This window comes from Capra hircus, chromosome 7 (genome assembly GCF_001704415.2).
Source record: "Capra hircus breed San Clemente chromosome 7, ASM170441v1, whole genome shotgun sequence".
NCBI classification, from domain to species: Eukaryota; Metazoa; Chordata; class Mammalia; order Artiodactyla; family Bovidae; genus Capra; species Capra hircus.
In genome coordinates, this window is record NC_030814.1 from 90375822 (window position 1) to 90393842 (window position 18021).

The 18021-nt window shown below is 56.0% G+C and overlaps 1 protein-coding gene and 1 long non-coding RNA gene across 5 annotated transcripts in view; one reads left to right on the top strand and one right to left on the bottom strand.

Moving 5' to 3' along the window:
* LOC106502313 lies at positions 6727-13220 on the top strand. Its single transcript, XR_001295877.2, has 3 exons — positions 6727-6798; positions 7850-8447; positions 12976-13220. It is a non-coding gene; the product is annotated as an uncharacterized LOC106502313 (long non-coding RNA).
* The window catches only part of ZFR2 (zinc finger RNA binding protein 2), a 44819-nt gene continuing 33585 nt past the window's right edge, over positions 6788-18021 (bottom strand). For 2 of the 4 annotated variants that reach the window (XM_018050847.1, XM_018050845.1), the window contains 7 exons: positions 14918-15092; positions 12106-12244; positions 10620-10717; positions 10123-10218; positions 8613-8724; positions 7774-7871; positions 6788-7068 (listed from right to left, as the gene is read on the bottom strand). In XM_018050847.1, coding sequence (XP_017906336.1) covers positions 6889-7068; positions 7774-7871; positions 8613-8724; positions 10123-10218; positions 10620-10717; positions 12106-12244; positions 14918-15092 — 898 coding nt within the window. In that variant the 3' untranslated portion in view covers positions 6788-6888. Of the gene's footprint in view, positions 7069-7222; positions 7383-7773; positions 7872-8612; positions 8725-10122; positions 10219-10619; positions 10718-12105; positions 12245-14917; positions 15093-18021 lie in introns of all 4 variants that reach the window. The other 2 variants (XR_001918334.1, XM_018050846.1) reach the window with 2 other exon arrangements.

Here is an 18021-nt window from a genome sequence, read left to right on the forward strand (position 1 = left end):
CCACTACTGGGGAGTGCTCGAACATCAGCAGCACCTGTGGGGTTTTTCTCACTCACATGCATGTTCTGTGTGTGACTTCCATCTTAATCACCAGTGTTTGCCCTCACCCCTACCCTCCACTGTGCCCATATCCCTGGAACTAAACACTTCTGGGCAGCAAGCATTTTTTAAAAATGCATTTTATGTCTGTGTCTCCATTGTTGCTGTTCTTCAGTTGCTCAGTCATGTCTGACTCTTTGCCACCCCATGGACTGCAGCATGCCAGGCCTCCCTGTCCCTCACCATCTCCCGGAGTTTGCCCGAGTTCCTGTTCATTGCATCGGTGATGCCATTCAGCCATCTCATCCTCTGATACCCTCTTCTGCTTCTGCCCTTGATCTTTCCCAGCATCAGGGACATTTCTGCTGCTCTGAAAATAGGTTCATCAGTACCATCTTTCTAGATTCCATATGTTTGTGTTAATATATGATATTTGTTTTTCTGTTTCTAACTTCACTCCTATAATAGGGAGGTTCAAGAGGGAGGAGACATATGTACACCTATGGCTAATTCATGTTGATGTATGGCAGAAATGAAACCAACATTGTAAAGCAATTATCCTTCAATTAAACATAAATAAAAATTTTTTTAAAACCGTGCTGCAACTAAGCCTGGGGCACCACCACTGCTGAGCCTGTGCTCCAGGGCCCATAGCTGCAACTACTGAGCCAGTGTGCCCTAGAGCCCGCGCTCTGAGACAAGAGAGGCCGCTGCAACGAGAAGCACGCATGAAGCAACAGAAACCCAACGTATTTTATTACTGAGCTCTCTCCACCGCCCTGCAAGGTTGGTGCTAATGAGTTTTAATCCAGTTTCATAAGAGGCTCTGGGAAGTGAAGTGAGCTCCTGACACCCCATGGCTAATATGTTAAAGGGCCACGGAGTCACCCTTTCTGAGTGAAGTGACTCTGGCTCCGCTTTGGGTTCTCCCAAGGAAGGCGATGTTTGCAGATTGTTGTTGTTCGGCTACTAGGTCGTGTCTGACTCTCTGTGACCCCGTGGCCTGCAGCATGCCAGGCTTCCCTGTCCTTCACTGTCTCCTGCACTTTGCTCAAACTCATGTCCATTGAGTTGATTTGCTGAGTGAACATTGAATCAACCTCAGCATTCTCAGTCGGGGACAGAGAGAGGTCCCACAAGAAATGACCCATGGCACATGATAAGGTGTTCAATCAACACATGTTGCGTGAATGAGATGCTGACAGAACAGCAGCTGAATATCCAGGACACGGCAGAGGGAGACCTAGCTGTTAAACGTATGTGCAGGAAAGTATCTTGGAAACTGAGAGGACGTGGTCCTGACTTGGGGACTGGAGTCGGTCTCTTTAGTTTAAAGTGGGGGTGGGGGGGGGAATTCACACAGCTCTGATGGAACGTGGTCTTGCGCATGGAAGTTTCAAATGCCTTAAAATGGTCATTCCTTTAAACGTTCAGGAAGGTGTTTACCGAGGTGTAATTTGTAATCTGCAATCTAAACATCCAACAGTAAGAGAACAATTAAGCAAATTAGGGTAGGTTCATGCAGTGGAATGCTACACAGCTATTAAAAACTACATCTCTTCAAAGGAGAAACATCCCTTGTATGTGGAATCTAAAAAGAAATGATAGAAATGAACTTATAAAACAGAAAGAGACTCACAGACTTAGAGAAGGAATTTATGGTTGCCGAAAGGAAGGGGATAGTTAGGGAGCTTGGTATGGACATGTATACACTTATATTTAAAACAGATAATCAACAAGGGCCTGCTGTATAGCACATAGAACTCTGCTCAATGTTACGTGGCAGCCTGAATGGGAGGGGGGTTGTGGTGGGAATGGATACATGTACATGTATGGCTGAGTCCCACATGTATGGCTGAGTCCCTTCACTCTCCACCTGAAACTATCACAACATTGTTAATTGGCTCTACCCAAGTACATAATAAGTTAAAGAGAAAAAACAGACCAAAAAACTATATCTCTTCATAGTAGCCACAAAGTGGAAGTGGCCCAAATTCATCAACTGGTGAATGGATCAAGTGTGGTCCATCCACACACAGGTAGTCAAAGCTATGTTTTTTCCTGTAGTCATTATGGATGTGAGAGTTGGACCATATTTTAGCACCTTGATAATAATGAAAAAGATTTGTCTCCAAAGGTCTCCAGAAGAATTAAATTAGAAAAACTATATCTAAGCACCTTGAAAACACAGCTGAGAAGTCAAAGTTGTTATAATGTCAAGTGAAGAAAAGGAGGAAAGAAAGTAGTATAAACAGCGCACCAGTAACCAAGAGTGTCAAAAATGAGAAAATTGGAAGGAAACAGTATTAATGATGGTTGATTTTATTTCCCTTCTCCTATTTTTTTCTGAGATTTCCAAGATTTTTGTAATTGGAAAAAGCCAGTACATGAAAAGAGAATTTTATTGTGTTAAAATAGACGTGGTACCAGAGACAAATAAAATAGACAAATACTATCGTAACCATCTTTAGAGGCACAGCTCAGTGGCATTAAGCATATTCATATGGTTGCACAATCCCCACCATCATATGATGCAGTCATTCATATGATTCCCTACCATCATCTCCAGAACTTTCTCATCTTCCCAATCTGAAACTCTGCCCCCAAGAAACAGTGACTTTCCCCTCCCGTCCCCAGCCCCCAGCCTCCAGCCCCTGCCATCTCCTTCCTGTCTCTACAGATCTGACTCCTCTAGGACCTCCTGTGAGTGGAATGAGACAGTGTGTGTCCTTCTGTGTCTGGGTTATCTCACTGGGCATCACGTCCCCAAGGTTCATCCATGTTGTGGCAGGTGTCAGAACCTCCTTCCTTTTTAAGGCTGAGTAATATTCCACCACGTGAGTGACCATACTTGTTTATTCATCATCTGTAATGGATACTTGGCTTTTGGCTTTTTCTCACCATTTGGCTGCTGTGAATCCTACTGTTGTGAAAATGGGTGTTCCATGAACAGCAAATATCTGTTCTCTAGTATCTTTATTTTTCAGAGCTTGGGCAGATATACAGAGGGTGACACTCCCCATACCCAGCTGCCTACTCTGGGCTGCCTTCTCCATGAGTCCTCTGGCCTGTTCACTCCAAAGAGCCTTGATCCGCTTACCTGAAACATCTTCTCAGCCCTGGGAGCTGAACTAACAGGTGACCAGGGAGAGGATGGAACCAACATCTCTCCAAACAAGTTCAGACCAGCCAAGCCCAGAGATGCTTCCTGTACCCCTGAGCATGACTTATCTAGACCAGCGGCTGCAGCGCGTTTTCGTGGTTTTCATTTAGTGTTATTGGTGACTTAGCAGGTGGGGTTGCAGGCAGGTCTACCCTCTCATGTTTGTCTTTCCTGGACTGCCTGCCGGGTCTGGCTCTGGCCCTGCCCACACCACCCGCGTCATCCCTCCCACACGCAACACCATCTCCTAGCAACCGGGCTGGCCTCCAGCATCCCACAGGCTGAGGTCCTGCTTCCCTGCTGTCTCTGGCTGCTTTTCTCCCCCCTGTCTCCCCACAGTGGTCTCAGTTCTCAAGTGCCTGGTCCTGAGTCTCCCTGCCAGCCGCCCGCCTGCTCTGGGGTCCTCTACCCTGCGGGAAGAGGGCTGGGAAGCAAAGCTGAGAAGCCACTGCTCTTCAGGCCTGCAGTAGGCACCACCGCCTGGGCGTTCCGTCCATCTGGACTGAGTACATCGTTCACCAGCTGTCTGAGTCTGTGGCTGTGTTGCCTAAACTCGGTGTCTCGCAGTTGCTAGGGGGGCAGATTTAACTCTCTGTCAGCTGGGCTGGTTTTAAACCACCTGATGGAGGAGGTCACACCTGTCTTCCCCAGGAGGCAGGGATGGGACGGTGAGCCATGGCTTGTGAGATTCTGGGAGCTGCCATGGCCAGGATGAGAGAGGCTCATGGTAGTGGGACAGGGTTGCAGCTGTGACTGTCCACTACCTCCAAAAAATGCCAACCCGTTTTCCCTTCCCTCCATCCTCTCACCGCCTTAGCCAAAGGCCCTCACCCCGACTGGTACGGTAATCTGGGATAAGACCAGAACAAGAGGTGTCATTTCATCTGCTGGGAAAGGAATTCCTCCAACACAGAGACCCATCTTTGTGGGCAGGGGCATGGCTTCAAGTATTAACAAACTTGCTACACTTGGTGTCTTCTAAACCCGGGGTACCATAGTGAGTAAGACAGATGCAGTTTCTGTCCAAAGACAATTCATAGTCCTGGGGGTGGCAGCGGGCAGGGGGGAAGGCAGATAACAAACTATTTTAATCGGTACTGTGTGGGTCTGAAGGAAGTAGACAGAGTTATGTGACAGGCCGAAGGGGTCAAGAGCTTCCCTGGTGGCTCAGATGGTATATAATCTGCCTCCAATGCAGGAGACGTGGGTTTGATCCCTGGTTTGGGAAGATTCCCTGGAGAAGGGAATGGCAACCCACTCCAGTATTCCTACCTGGAGAATTCCATGGACAGAGGGGCCTGGTGGGATACAGTCATGGGGTCACAAAGAGTCAGATATGACTGAGTGACTAACACTCACTGAGGAGGTCTAGGAGGCCTCTCTGAGACCCAGAGGAGAAGAGCAGTGGCTGTACATACAGGTTGGGGAGGGGCTTACCAGGCAGTGGGAATAGCATGTGCAAAGGCCCTGGGGCAGCAGGACATGGGGCTGGTTCACTGAGGACCAGCAGAGACTAGTCGGTCTGGAGTGGAGACACTGAGGTGGAGGGTGGCCCCTGGGGCTCCTCTGGGGGCACTGTCAGAATCGGGGGTTTTATCTTGGGTGCAGTCCCGAGTTTTACCCAGAGCCCCAGCTGCTGGAGGACTAAAGCTGTGAGTGGAGCAGCAGGCAGGGGACCAACAGCACTTCTTATCGACTTGGCCCAGAGGAGCCCAGGAGGTCTCCCCAGTAGCGGTGGCGGTGGTAGCCTGGGCAGCTGGGTGAACAGCAGGGCTGTGGATGGAGATGCAGAGGGGGAGGGGTGTGTGGGCAAGGCTGCCCTGCCTGAGTGGATGGTGACCACAGCCAAGACCTGCTCAGGGGCTGCTCTGTCTCCTGGCGTTGTTGGGATGCCACTCCCCCAAGAAGGGCCTGGAAGCGGAGGAGAGCAGCCTACCATCCTGGGGAAGTCAAGTGGTCAGGCACCAGCTGGCCACTTCCTGTTTCTGGTAGCTACTGCTCCAGCTAGAACCAGACTCAGCTCTGAACGCACCAGAGGGCTGATGCTCCCCTGGCCCAGCTCTGAGCAGCAGGTACTGGCCATCTCCCTGCCTGGGTCTGTGCTCACGGGCGTGTGCTACTGCCACCAGGGGCCACGCAACCTTGCCCGCCTCCTACCCCTCTGGCCTCCCAACCACTGCCTGGAGATGACCCTGGGCATGCCCCTGGGCACTCAAAGCTGTCAAGGGCTCAGCTGTGACAGGTCTCCTTATCTGGACCCCCTCCCACTGCCCCGAGGTTTGCAATGAGGACCTGGGGAAACAGCAGGGGAGCTCTTGGTAGGGGCCTGTGGAGGCAGAGCCACCACTCAGCTTGGTTGCCGCCTCTTGCAGGAAGCCTTCTGGGTCCCACCTCCTGCTGACAGCCTGCCGATAAGAGTACCTCCTGGACCAGGCCAGGCTGGCTTCCTGGAGTGGCTGTGGATGTGTGTGAGATGAGTGCTGCGGGTGTTGGATCCCTGGTGTTGGGGTGGGGGTCTGCAGAGCCTTGGGGAGATGTCCTGGCCGCACAGGGTCCTGCCTGGAGCCCAGCAGGGTCACTGCGTCCCAAGGAAGGACTGTGTGGGCCACACCAAGACACAAGCACACCTCATTTACTCCCCACCCCCCAAGCTTCCAGGTGGTTCTACGAAGACACTAGATGTGAAGCTGCACACAGGCTGTCCCTCAGATGCAGAGGTAAACTGAAAACAGTCAGGTGACCAGAAGAGATGGTGTCCGCCCAGAGATGGACATGTCCCCTTCAGCACCACTGGGCAGCCAGGCGAGAGGAGAAGTAGCAAAGAGGGAAGTGTGGACAGATGGGGGTGGGGACTGGGTGGGGGTGCTTCCAGGCCCACCTACCGGGGCAGGGGGCGCCTGATCTTATGCCCCACCCTGGGCAGAGCCCCCAGACCCTGCCGCCGAGGGGCAGGCCCCAGACCCATGTTGGCTGCACCTATGCGAGGAGGACGGGAGAAAGAGGAGGCAAACCAGCCCCAAATGAGGCGCACAGAGGGGCTCCTCACAGTGCAGAAGGCACGCATCGGCACAGCATGCAGACCAGGGGGGTCACTCATGTTCCCGGGGTCAGGGGCCCGCCCAGCCTGCACCCTCACCACCCAGGGGCTCTGCGGCCCCCTCCATGGCGGGCGGGGGTGAGCCCAGCTCAGACCCTGCAAACCTCTGGCCAAGCCTCCAGCCTGGGGAGCTGTCACAGGTGGTGTGTTTGGAACCAGCTGGGCTTGGGGATGGGGGACCCCAGCTTGGGCACACTCCCAGGCTTGGCCAACACCCCCTTCCAACCTGCTTCCTGGGCAGGCTTCCTGATGTGGGGCCCTCAGTGGGCTTGCCCATGTTGAGTTGAATCCACGTGTGCTGGGCGCATCCACACGAGGTCATTAAAAACCCACACCCTTCGCAGGCCACAGGGTGACTTTAAAGCTAGCAAGAAATGCCAGGGTTTACGGTTGTACTGCCCCTTCTCTCCCCAGGGTGAAGGGAGGCCTTAGGTGCTGCACCCAAATCCCACAGCTCAAATTGCCGGATGAAGAGAGCTCACTAATGGTTTAAGCACAGGTGTGTTTAAAGGAAACTACAGAACGTTACTGCAACGGGAGACGTGGGCTGTCGGTGTCAGGGGTGAGGCAGCCGCGCAGCAGCAGCGAGTCAGGTCCCATTGGGGAGGCGAGGCCGCTTCCTCTGGTCGCTGCCCACCTTGGCCTCCAGCTCGCCTGCCTCCTGTGGCCTCTTCCGGAAGCGTGCCCCCAGCCTGATTCTGGGGGGCGGCAGCGGGTCGATGCCCAGGATCTTGTGGATCTGCCGGAACGCCAACATGCGCAGGGCGTGCTGGGGGCAGACCAGCTGTCAGGACCCGCCTGCCGGAGCCAGCTGGCCCGCCTCACACAGCCTGCACAGACTCAGGCATCCTCGCACCCTCCCAGCAATGGCCAAGCTCGAAGCACCTCTGGGCGCGAGGAACTGTGCTGGGAGCTGTTCATACCCGCTGGTGCCAAGGACGCTGCCTGGAAGCCCGGCAACCTCAGCTCTTCCTCGTCTGCTAAGGGGACCCTGGATCCTGCTTCTCCCAGCTGGGCTCTGATTAACAGCAATTTGACTCTTTCCACTTAAGACCCTTCATGATGTCATGCCCAATGTGAAGTCTGCTGAAGAGACTTGCTCATTAATAGAAATTTGCAAATGAAAGGGAAGCCAGAGATGGGGGGGTGGGGTGGGGGTGGGTAATGCTTTGGTTCTTGAAGCTGTTGAGGTGCAGCAGGAGGCCTGGCTAGGTGTGTGCAGACCTGGGGCATTGGGGTACCCCCAGGACGATGAGGCCCCAAGTCTGCACCTCATCACGGCCTCAGTTCTGGACTGGGCTGGCCCTACTCCTGGAAGCAGTCCTGTCACCCACAGGCCCCCTGATTCTGCAGGGAAGAGGACGGGAAGTGGGCCCAGACCATTTCCTGGGATGCAGCAGAGATGTGCACAGGGGCTGGGAGCCGGGCTGCCTGCAGCCGGCTCATGTGGGCCCAAGTTGGGCTGGCCTCCTACCTGGGCGCTGGCTGTGATATCTTCTCGTTCCTGGAGGGTCATGGAGCTGAGGGCATCCATCTGGTCTCTCTCACAGGGATCCTGGAGCCCGGGCCCATCTGGACGAGGGGGGGGCGGGTCAGTGGGAGCGGCAGAGAAGCAGATGCACCCTTGTGAAGGCGGCCACCACGGCTCTGCGACGTTGGAAGTCTGTGCCTGGACCTCCACGGGCCCACGGACCACAACTGGGCCTCTCCCCGCCAGTCCCCCTCCGGCCCCCCACGCATTCAGCAGAGCTCCTTGCAGCCTGTGTGTGTGTGTGTGCACATGTGCACACGCGTGGGTAAGTGTGCAGTTACATAAAAGGCTCACACCACAGGCCCGTGTATCACGCTCTTCTTCCATGAAACACACTATCATCCAAGTCACCAAACAACTGGAAAACACCGACTGCATCTAACACGTCACATGGGCTGCCTGCCTGGTCTCTTCCTGCCACTACCACTCAGGATGCCGTGAACAGCTCCGTGCCCGGCCCACCACGGACCTCCTGTCGTTTCCTTCAGAAGCAGCCCTCGGGCTATCCCTGGCGCCCCAGGAAGGATGGATGTGGCATCAGAGGACCCGGTGGAACCCCCTCCAGCCTGCACCCGCCTCTCCTTCCACCCGTCCACGCCTCCTCATGGCTCCCTTGGGTGAGTGACACGCATGTGTGTGTCTGTGTCCGATGTCCTGCCTAGGCTGGATGGAACTTAGGGGTGTTCCTAAGAGGCTCCTCTGTCCACCTGCCCCGCTCCCCCATGGTCCTTGGTGTCTGCCAAGTGCTCTGGGGTCTGAGCTGCTGGCCAACGGGGACTGACCTGTGAGGAGCGTCCCTGAGGCCACGCACTCCAGGACTCGGCGCACAGCATCCCCGGGGCTCAGGGGCCCCTTGGTGCTGCTCAGGGCCTTCTCCACCAGCAGCTCCATGGCCTGGGCCGGGACAGAAAAGGAGACCCAGGCCTTTGAGGGGACAGTGGTTTTGTGGGCAGCCGGGTCTCCAGAGGACACGGGACTGAAGGCTCCTGCCCAGTGGCCCCTCACGCCCACCCAGCCCCCAACCCAGGGGGTCACCGGACCTCACTGCCCTGGCGTGGCCGTGGGCGGGTTTCATCACCCTCCCTTTTTAGTTTCCTCATTAGCAAAATCCCATCAATGGTAACATGGCAAACTAGTGTCACGTGGGTTCAGAGATTCGTTCTCTGTGACCTGAGGGCCCCTGAGGGTCACAGGATCCTGGGGCCTAGTTCAGGCACGTTTCTTCCTCCAGGAGCCACCTGCCTGGAGGGCCCAGGGACAGGGTTGGGGGTGTGAGCTGTCGTGGGGGCGTGTCTACACTTAAAGGGAAACGGGCTCCAAGAAATGCGTGACAGGTCCCACCCCCCCACCAACCGCCCGCAAACATCTGAGGGAACCTCTCTGGTCACTCAGCATGGGGCAGCCACTGTGCCACCCACCTGGGGTGGAGCTGAGAGTGGACGTCTCCTCAGACCACAGGCAGGAAGCCAAGGTCTGGGGGGCACCGGAGCCCCTGGTTTTGGAGACGGCTTCCCTGAGTACAGCCAAGGGCAGCCTGGGTTGGGGTGTAGGGAACGTCTAGGAGCCCGCCTATGGGCATGGAGATGATGGACTGGCTACAGATGGCTGCAGAGAAGAGGCACGCGTTCCTCCAAGTTCAGGGCCAAATACCCAGGGATAAGGTCAAAGGTGAAAACCTTAAAAACCTACAAGTTGACTTGGTCACTGGGGAGGTCAGTGGGTGTGTGATAGGAGAGGGATACTCAGAGATGAGACCCTGAAAGTCGAGGCGTGGGGCTCCAGTGGGCGGGGCTGGGGGGTCTCATGAGGCAACTTTGGGGGTTTGAGGTACCCAGGGTCCCTTGCATCCTCTCTCCTCTCCTCTCCCCCCGGAACAGCTCCAGGGTCAGCTGAAGGGGCGTGTCAGGGCCACTGGATTCTATCCTTCAGAGGAGGTGGGTCTGCCCCAGGCCTAGAGGTCAAAGTGGAGCCAGGACAGGCACCGGCTTCTTGCCCTCACCAGGGCCTCTGCACCAATGCCTGCAGGTCTAGGCAAACACCCCAGCTTTTGCTGGGGTGCCCTTGTATTTACATGCTTCCTGGTGCTGCCTGTAAGGTTGTAGGTTTAAGACAATACAGTCAAATGAGGCCATGTCCTGTGGCAAGCCTCCCCCCTGGGACTCAGACCGACACCAGCCTTTTCTCAGAAAGCTGGACACAGGACAAGGATATGAGGCTCAGCCTAACAGGGCTGTGGCCTGGCAGAGTTTGGGGGCTTCCTAAAGCAAGGCTGGCCCCTTGGCGCTGTCTTACCCAGTCCGGCAGGGCCCCCCAGGTGGGCACGCGCTGGCAGAGGTCCCGGAAGACCCTGATGACAATCACACAGGGCTGCAGGCCGCTGGCTCTTGCCTTTGGGGGAAGAAGCACGTGGGAAGCCCCAGGAAGCTCTGAGCACGTGGCTGGGGTGGGACAGGGAGCTATGCATGGGGCCAAGGGAGCAGGACTGAGCCGGGGCAGTGAGCCTGGCTGGCGGTCCCATGCTGGCAGTGGAGGCATTGAGGGACTCCAGTGGGATCAGGCCAGCCTCCTGGGCTGTGGGAGGCAACTGGAAGCAGATTCCACTCCCAAATGGCCCAGTCTAAGCCCTAGTGCCAGCCGGTGGGGCCAGAGCGGTGGTCACCCCTTTCAAGCTCCCAACCCAATTGGCCAAGAAGTGACCTCCATCATGATGGTGAGCACGGGGTGAGGACCCAGAGCCACCCCACCCATGTTGGCCCCTGGCCTCTCCTGGGAGCCCGCCCGCCGCTAACCTGGAACCACTTGGCATGGCGGAGAGCAGCCAGTGCCTGCAGGCACTTCTCTGGGCTCAGGACATCTCTTGGGTCTGGCGGAGGCACCTCAGTTCCTTCTGGAAGAGAAGGGCAGGTAGGCCAGCCATCCCTCCCCCTGTTCCCACCTCCTGGGCCCTCAGGTCCCTGAGCCTCGCTGCGTTCATCTGTTCATCAGGAAGACACGCAGCTCAGCTCACTGGCCCTGCCTCCAGACACTGCCACGGGGACACAGAGCTCCCCTCTTGAAATCCCATACCTCTCCTAGACTCTGTGGTCCCTTTCCCCTAAGAGGTCCACATTCACGGGGAAAACTAGGAATGAAGCTGGATTTCCAGAAACTTCCATGTACGTGTGTGATTAGGGTCAGGTTTGAGCACATGCCATCACAGATGACCAGGGCCCCATGTTGGGGGAAATGTCCATTTCTTCTTATTTCTGCTTGCTTTAGGAAGATTCTTCTCCCCTCATCCCGTGAGGGCCTGGTGTCCAGGTCGCAGGAGGGAGCACCGTTCTCCCCCCGGCCCCCCAGGCCTGGGTCAGTTCCTGGGGGCTGAGAGCCAGCACAGAAACAGCTGAACGCCACCCCCTCCCACCCAGCAGCGGCCAGCAGGGTGTGGACCCAAGTGAGGAGCAGCTCTAGGGGTCCAAGGTGCCTGCAGAGGGGCTTCCTGCTCTCTGGACCCCTCCAGCCCGCCCCCTCCCCGACATTCCCAGTTCCCACTTGTTGGCAGGGGAGCAAGCTGGAGCAGGCCTGAAGCTGGGGTCGAAGGGTGGGCGTCACTGTTCTTTCCCACTGCATCTACTTTCAGATGACACGTGGCACTCCCCTGATAATGGCTTTCCACTCAAAGTTCAAAGGCTCTCTTCTTTAAAAGTGGAAGAGCCAAAAAGGACTTGAATCAGAGAAAGCAGCAATGATTCGTGGCCCTTATTCAAGGCAATGATCCAGAAGGGGGTCTGAGAAAGGCTGGAGTTTGGGAGAGTCCCAGGGGCTGTCCCAGGGGTTCCCTACTCCTGGGCATGAGACCTGGGGTGCCCTCCGGCCTGGCCCGCACCCTCCGTGTTGGCTGCCCTCTGGCCTCGGCCTGCACTCCTCCCACTTGCCCAGGCAGCAGTGCCATATGTCTCAGGTCCCCAGAGCCCCTGCTTGGCTGGGGGACCCCGCACACTGGGTCTCCTTGGGGCGGGGAGCAGGTGCCCGCATAGCCTGAAGGCTCAGGGGGAAGGGCCTCGAGCACGCCTGCCGCAGCCAGTTCTGAGCCACTTGACACTTGTCCCAGCTCCCCTCCTGCCTTCCTCCGCTACCCCAAGGCCTGGCCCTTATCTGACCAGGGCATCCAGGCTTGACAGAAGCACGGGAAGGTGGTGGTGGCACCCCTCCCCCTAAACCAGAGCAGAAGTGGGTGCTGCCTTAGGCCGCCAGGTATGTGGGAAGAGGGGGCTGAACAGAAGGGCCCAGCCGCACCTTGGTCTTTGGAGGGGTCCTCCCGCATTAGGGGTGAGGTGATGGACACAGCAACCTGTATCCGGGGCTCCTCGCAGGAGGAGATGACAATGCTGGCGTCCGGGTCAGAAGAGACCTCGTACTTGTCGTCTGTTACCACCTGCGAGGCACACATACAGCATGAGGCCTCAGGACTCCACCTGAGAGGTGGGACCCAGCCGGGTGCCCAGCCCCACACCTTCTGGGACCTCCTAGGGACCGAGACACAGCCTTGCCCCCCAGAAGTGCACATGTAGAAATACCAAGGTGCCTTCATATGTAAAAAACACCTGGAGCTCAATAACAACCAGATCAGCAACCCAACAACAAAACTGGCATGTGATAGTTTGCAGAGAAAGAAACCAAAGTGACCCTTTTCACACAATGACAAAAAAAAAGAGCCCCATGGTAAGGAAGACTCATATTAAAACTAGAATGACATGCCATGGCCACCTGTAAGAAGGGCAAAATTTGAGGAATCTGAGGAGCAGCTGGGCTGGCGTGTGCATGCTTAGTCACTTCAGTCGTGTCTGCAGCTCACCAGGCTCCACCGTCCATGGGATTCCCCAGGCAAGAATACTGGAGTGGGTTGCCATGTCCTTCTCCAAGGGATCTTCGGACCCAGGGATCGAACCTGAGTCTCCTGCATTGCAGGCAGAGTCTTTACCATCTGAGCCACCAGGGAAGCCCTTGGCCGGCAGATCCGTGCATCTCTAAACTGCTGGTGGAGGCTGACCTGGCGACACTCACCAGGAGCATCCAGGCTCATGCCTTGGACCCAGAGACTCTGCCCCAGGAAGTGCTCCCACGCGTGTGGAGCAGTATGTGTTCAAGCTTATTCACTCTCTGCAGCTTCGCTGGTGACCCGGAACACGACACAACCTAAATGTCCAATTACATGGGAGGACCCAGCCAGCTACGGACATGTGGAAACAGGACACCCTCCAGCCACAAGAAAGAGTGAGGCTCCCTACACGTGAGTGTGGAATATGGGCTGACAGATCCACAATTATTCAGTGAAAACCACACAGTCCTTCAGCTGGCCTACCAGGACGGCCTTTCGAGGATGAGGGCAGACCACGGTCTCTCGGAATGCAGGACAGGGGGTGCCTCCAGGCAAGGTCTGAGGCCCCTTGGCTCTGGTCCCCACCCGACCCCTGCCACGGGGCCCAGGGTTCAGTCTTGCCCCAACATGGGCACCTTATGGCCCCACCAGCCCCGGCCCCCTCACCCAGGGCTGCCCAGAGGGTCAGTCCTCTGCAAGCAGAGGCTCCAGGCAGCCCCGCCCTCTTAGCGGGCCCCCTCCTCTCCAGACCTCGTTCCAGTCAGTCTCTCACAGGGGGAGCTTCGGGAGCAGGGGCCCTCGCTCATGGCTTTAGAACTCCGACTGCTGCCCCCTGGGAGACAGCACAACGAAGGTGGGTTTGGTGCAGTGACCCAGTGCCTGGAGACAGTTTACTGTGTCCCTCATGTTGCTCTGGAGTTCCCGAGTCACTTGGCCAGGTGACGGCTAAGAGGGTCTGTCTATCTCTCAGGAGGCTGGGCACCACCAGCTCTCCCATGGCCTCTGCTATCTTCCCTCCGGCCTCATCCATCTTCATGGCCCTGGGTTGCCAGATTCCGGAGGACAGGGCCTGCATCTGAGCCATCTTTGCATCCCTTGCAGTATTTAGCAAAAAACCGCTATGTCGTGGGGTGTTCAGGAAAAATGAGTGATTACTGGTGAAGTTGGAACATGTCACTCCGCTGCTTAAAGCCCTCCAGTCTCCCCATTGCCTTGAGGAGGCAGTCACACCTCCGCACACGGCCTTCCCAGGTGGCGCTAGTGGTAAAGAATCCGCCTGCCAGTGCAGGAGACACAAGAGACACGGATCTGATCCCTGGGTCAGGAAGACCTCCTGGAGGAGGGCATGGCAACCCGCTCCAGTCTTCTTGCTTGGGGAATCCCATGGACAGAGGAGCCTGGTGGGTTGCACAGAGTTGGAGACAACTAAAGTGACTTAGCACTCATGTGGCCTTCAGGCCTGGCTTGATCTAGGCCCTCATCCACTCAGGCTCACCTCTCCGTGGGCCTCCTGCCTCTTGGCCTCTGCAGGTTCCCATTCCTCTAGGGGAACGCTGCCCACCCCCGTCTGTCGAGGCTTCTCCTCATCTCTCAGCTCACCTACTCCATCTTCTGTTGAGATTCCCACCTCCCACGGTCCTGTCTGCAGTGGACCCTGCTCTCCCTGAGTGCTCCTGACCTGGCACCAGGCTTGAACTGCTCTACAGAAGATACATCAGAAGTCAGCCTTCTCTGTGTTTGTTTATTGTGTCTGCCGACCAGACTGGGAGCCCCAGAGAAGGACTAGGAGGGACAAAGCTGAGTCCCCTCGGGAAGGGTGGCAGACAGGAAGGAGAAAGCACCCTGGGAAGTGATCGTTTTAACTGCAGATGATCAATTGACATCATGACATGCCCTCCCTCTTCTCCCAGTTATTATCTTGGGTGAGCAAAGCTCTATGACAACTATGGGAACTGTGCTGGGAGAGAAAGTCTGGCCACGCCTCCAGCCCCGTGCCTCCCTAGTGCTTTCCCTGCAGATCGTCCTCATGCCAGCTGGCTGGGCTCTGTGTGGGTGTGACAGAAGTGACCGTCCTCGTGAGGCAGATGTTAGACTGTTTCAAGCCCTACTGTGAACCCCCTGATAAGGGAACCCTCAAGTTCCACCAGTGGATCCCTGTGCCTGTTTCTAAAAGCAGACCGGACCGTGTCTCACCCAGGCAGACCCCACACAGCGTGGCAGGCACCTCACCGGGAGCTGGAGGGGCAGCTGCTCGGCGACTCTGCGCTGCAAGGCGTGGGTGGGCTTCTGGGAGCAGAGCAGGATCAGCTGTACCGCCCGATCTCCCCGCAGGAGTAGCCCCTTCGCCAGGAGGCCAACCCGCATCACGCCTTTCAGGATCCGGGCTGAGGGGCTGGGGCCGCTGCTGAGACAAACCCATGGACCAGTGAACAGGCGGCGGGGAGGAAGGACCCCCACTCCCGACCCAGGGGCATGGGTTTCCTTGCCAGGCGCCTGCACCTGCATGTCTTCATCTGTGAAGTGGGAGTATGGCCCTTCCCAGAGGGCACCTGATCCGAGAGACACCGGGATAACTGGGAGAACAGGGAGAGTTCTCGGACCTGAGGATGGGAACCTATGCTGCTCAGCGGGGCTGGCACCTGGCACCCTCTGCTGGTAAACTGCATGCTGGGGGGAAAAGGTTGCCCGACCCCAGCTAGCCTCGTCGGCCCCTGGCTTCTGAGCTGTCTCTGTGGCCACGTCACCCCGACCTGGACTCCTCTGAGGAGGCCTGGCCAGCAGTTCCCTGCCTGTACCCCCCTCCAGTCTGTGCATCTAGTTCCACCTCCCCTGCCCCCAACTCTGCCCTCGCCCGCCCACCACTGTCCCGGCCACTTTCTGCAGGCGACCCTCATGGCCGCATTGGCCCGGCAGCCACCCTCCTGCTGCTGCCGCGCTGCAGGCCGGGGACACCCCAGCTTCTTCCTGGGGCACCCACCTTGACCCCTGGCTGCTACACCACCACCCTCTCCTTCCACCCCCTCCCCACGAGGCTTGCCCACCCGGACCGTTGCCTGGGGTGCCCCCACGCCATGGCGGACCTCTCCACGCTGTCTCTCTCTCACACACACACGCACGGTCACCTCCTCGGAAGCTGCCACCCGCTCCCACCACTTCCCGACCACCACTTTGCTTCATGTCATGTCTCAGGACATGAGATAATCTTGTTCTGCGATGCATGTGGGTGTCTTTGTGGTCTGTTTCCAGACCACCAATGCTGGAGCCTGGGATGGCCCAGGGGGACCAGCCGCGCCTGAAATGTCTACAGGACAAGGATCAGACCCTTTAGGGGAAGGCAGAGCAGAAACGTGGGGACCCAAGGATCAAGAGACTTACCACTTGTCAATTAATTGGGACCCTGATTCAACACAAACTGCAAAACAAAAAGACCTCCTAAACAAAAGGCTGAATTGTTGTCATCTATGGGACAACTGGACACTGCAGCACTGACTGGATGTTTGGTGTTGCTAAAGAATTATGGTTCATTTTTCTTTGAGGATGATCATGGTATTCTGGTTTTGTTAAATGAAAAAGAGTCTTGTTTAGAGACGTGCGCTGATGCACTGACATACTCCAGCTGTGGGCTGGCGCCCAACAGGGTGTCGGACAGGGTTTCCTTTAACCACTGTGGGCAAGGCGGGGGATGGGGAGAGAGCAAGTGAGTCACCCTCAGTTTAGGTATGGTCATCTTTTGGGTGTGTTAGAGAATTTCCATAATAAAAGTGAAAAGAAAAAAAAACCAACACTAATGCGCTCTTTGCGACAGTTACGTAAATAATGCAACATCCATAGGACAGTTTATCATGTTCCTATTAAACACACACACACACACATTTCCACAGAGAAAAAGGCCACAAGCAAGAGTGAGAAAGGGAATTCCCTGGCAGTCCAGTGGTTAGGACTTCACGCTCTCACTACCAAGGGCTCTGAGTTCAGTCGCTGGTCAGGGAACTAACATCCCACAAAGCTCAGTGTGATGAAGGGAAAAATAAGTTGTGAGGAAAAAAAGCCACCAACACTTCTATGTTTTTGAAAAATAATGTAAAAAAAAAAAAAGACAATAAAAATAACAAAGAAAGCAAAATAATGTAAGGACAGACATGTAACATGACATCAATGTTATGTGAAGGCTTTAAAAGAGTGCAATCGGATTTGCTTTAAAGCTGAGTTTGGGGCTGTGGGAGTGTGGGGGCAGCAGGGCTCCTGTGCTGGTGGAGGCCCCGTGACCTCACTGCGGTGGGGCGTCTGCTCGGGGGCGAGCTGTCCAGCACCGGGAAGGCCTGAGCGGGGCCTGGGCCTCCCTGTGGTGCCTGTGTGGATGCCCTGCCTTGACACCTGTGGGTCCACGCTGTGGAAGGTGGGAGAAGGTGGAGGGTCCTCTCCTTACTATGTTTGTGTTGAGTCCATAATCATTTCAAAATGAAAAATTAAACTAACAAAAATAAAACCTGAGAACGGGGAGAAAACGGGGAGGGAAGCCACGAAGCACCGAGTGAGGGCCCTTCTTCAGGAGACACGGGGACGGAGGTTAAGGGAAGGCTGCCCTGTCTGGGGCCACGCCTGCTTCCACTTCCAGGCAGTGAGCTTCCTCACCGGAGCTGGGGGCGGGGCAGCGCCCGTGTTCACACAGGGACGAGTGCGTTCAGCTATGACACCTGGTGACCCACGCACGGCTCTCATGCTCTTCTCAGAGAGCAAACGCTCCGGCACAAAGAAGCTGCTGACTGGAATCAGCCTGACACAAAGGCTGCACGATTCCATTGACAGGAAACTTCCAGAACAGGCCACGCCATGGAGATGGGGGGGTGGAAAGGTGGGTGCCGGGGGCTGGGGAGTTTTACGGGATGGATTTCTGCTTCAGATGATTAAAAACTTCTGGAAACGGACAGCAGTGATGGCTGTACAAGCTTGTGAATGTGCCCACAATGGCCAATTTCCTGTTATGAGTATTTTACCACCAAAAAAAGAAAAAAAACCTTAAAATAGTAAATGAGGGACTTCCCTGGAGGTCCAGTGGTTAGAACTGTGTGCTCACTGCTGAAGGTCCAGGTTAAATCCCTGGTCGGGGAACTAAGACTTTGCAAGCCATGCGGCACAACCAGAAAAAAGCAAAACAAAACAAAAACAAAAACGGTAAATGAAAGGGAAGCTACCCAGAGATGGGGGACCTGGAAAAGCTAAGTCCTTTGGGATTCTCTAAACCGTGCAATGATTCACTATGAGGTGCCGGGACTTTCCGTCTTCTGACGGTCGGGCAGCTGGAAAGATGATTCACACACATGCTCAGTGCGTGG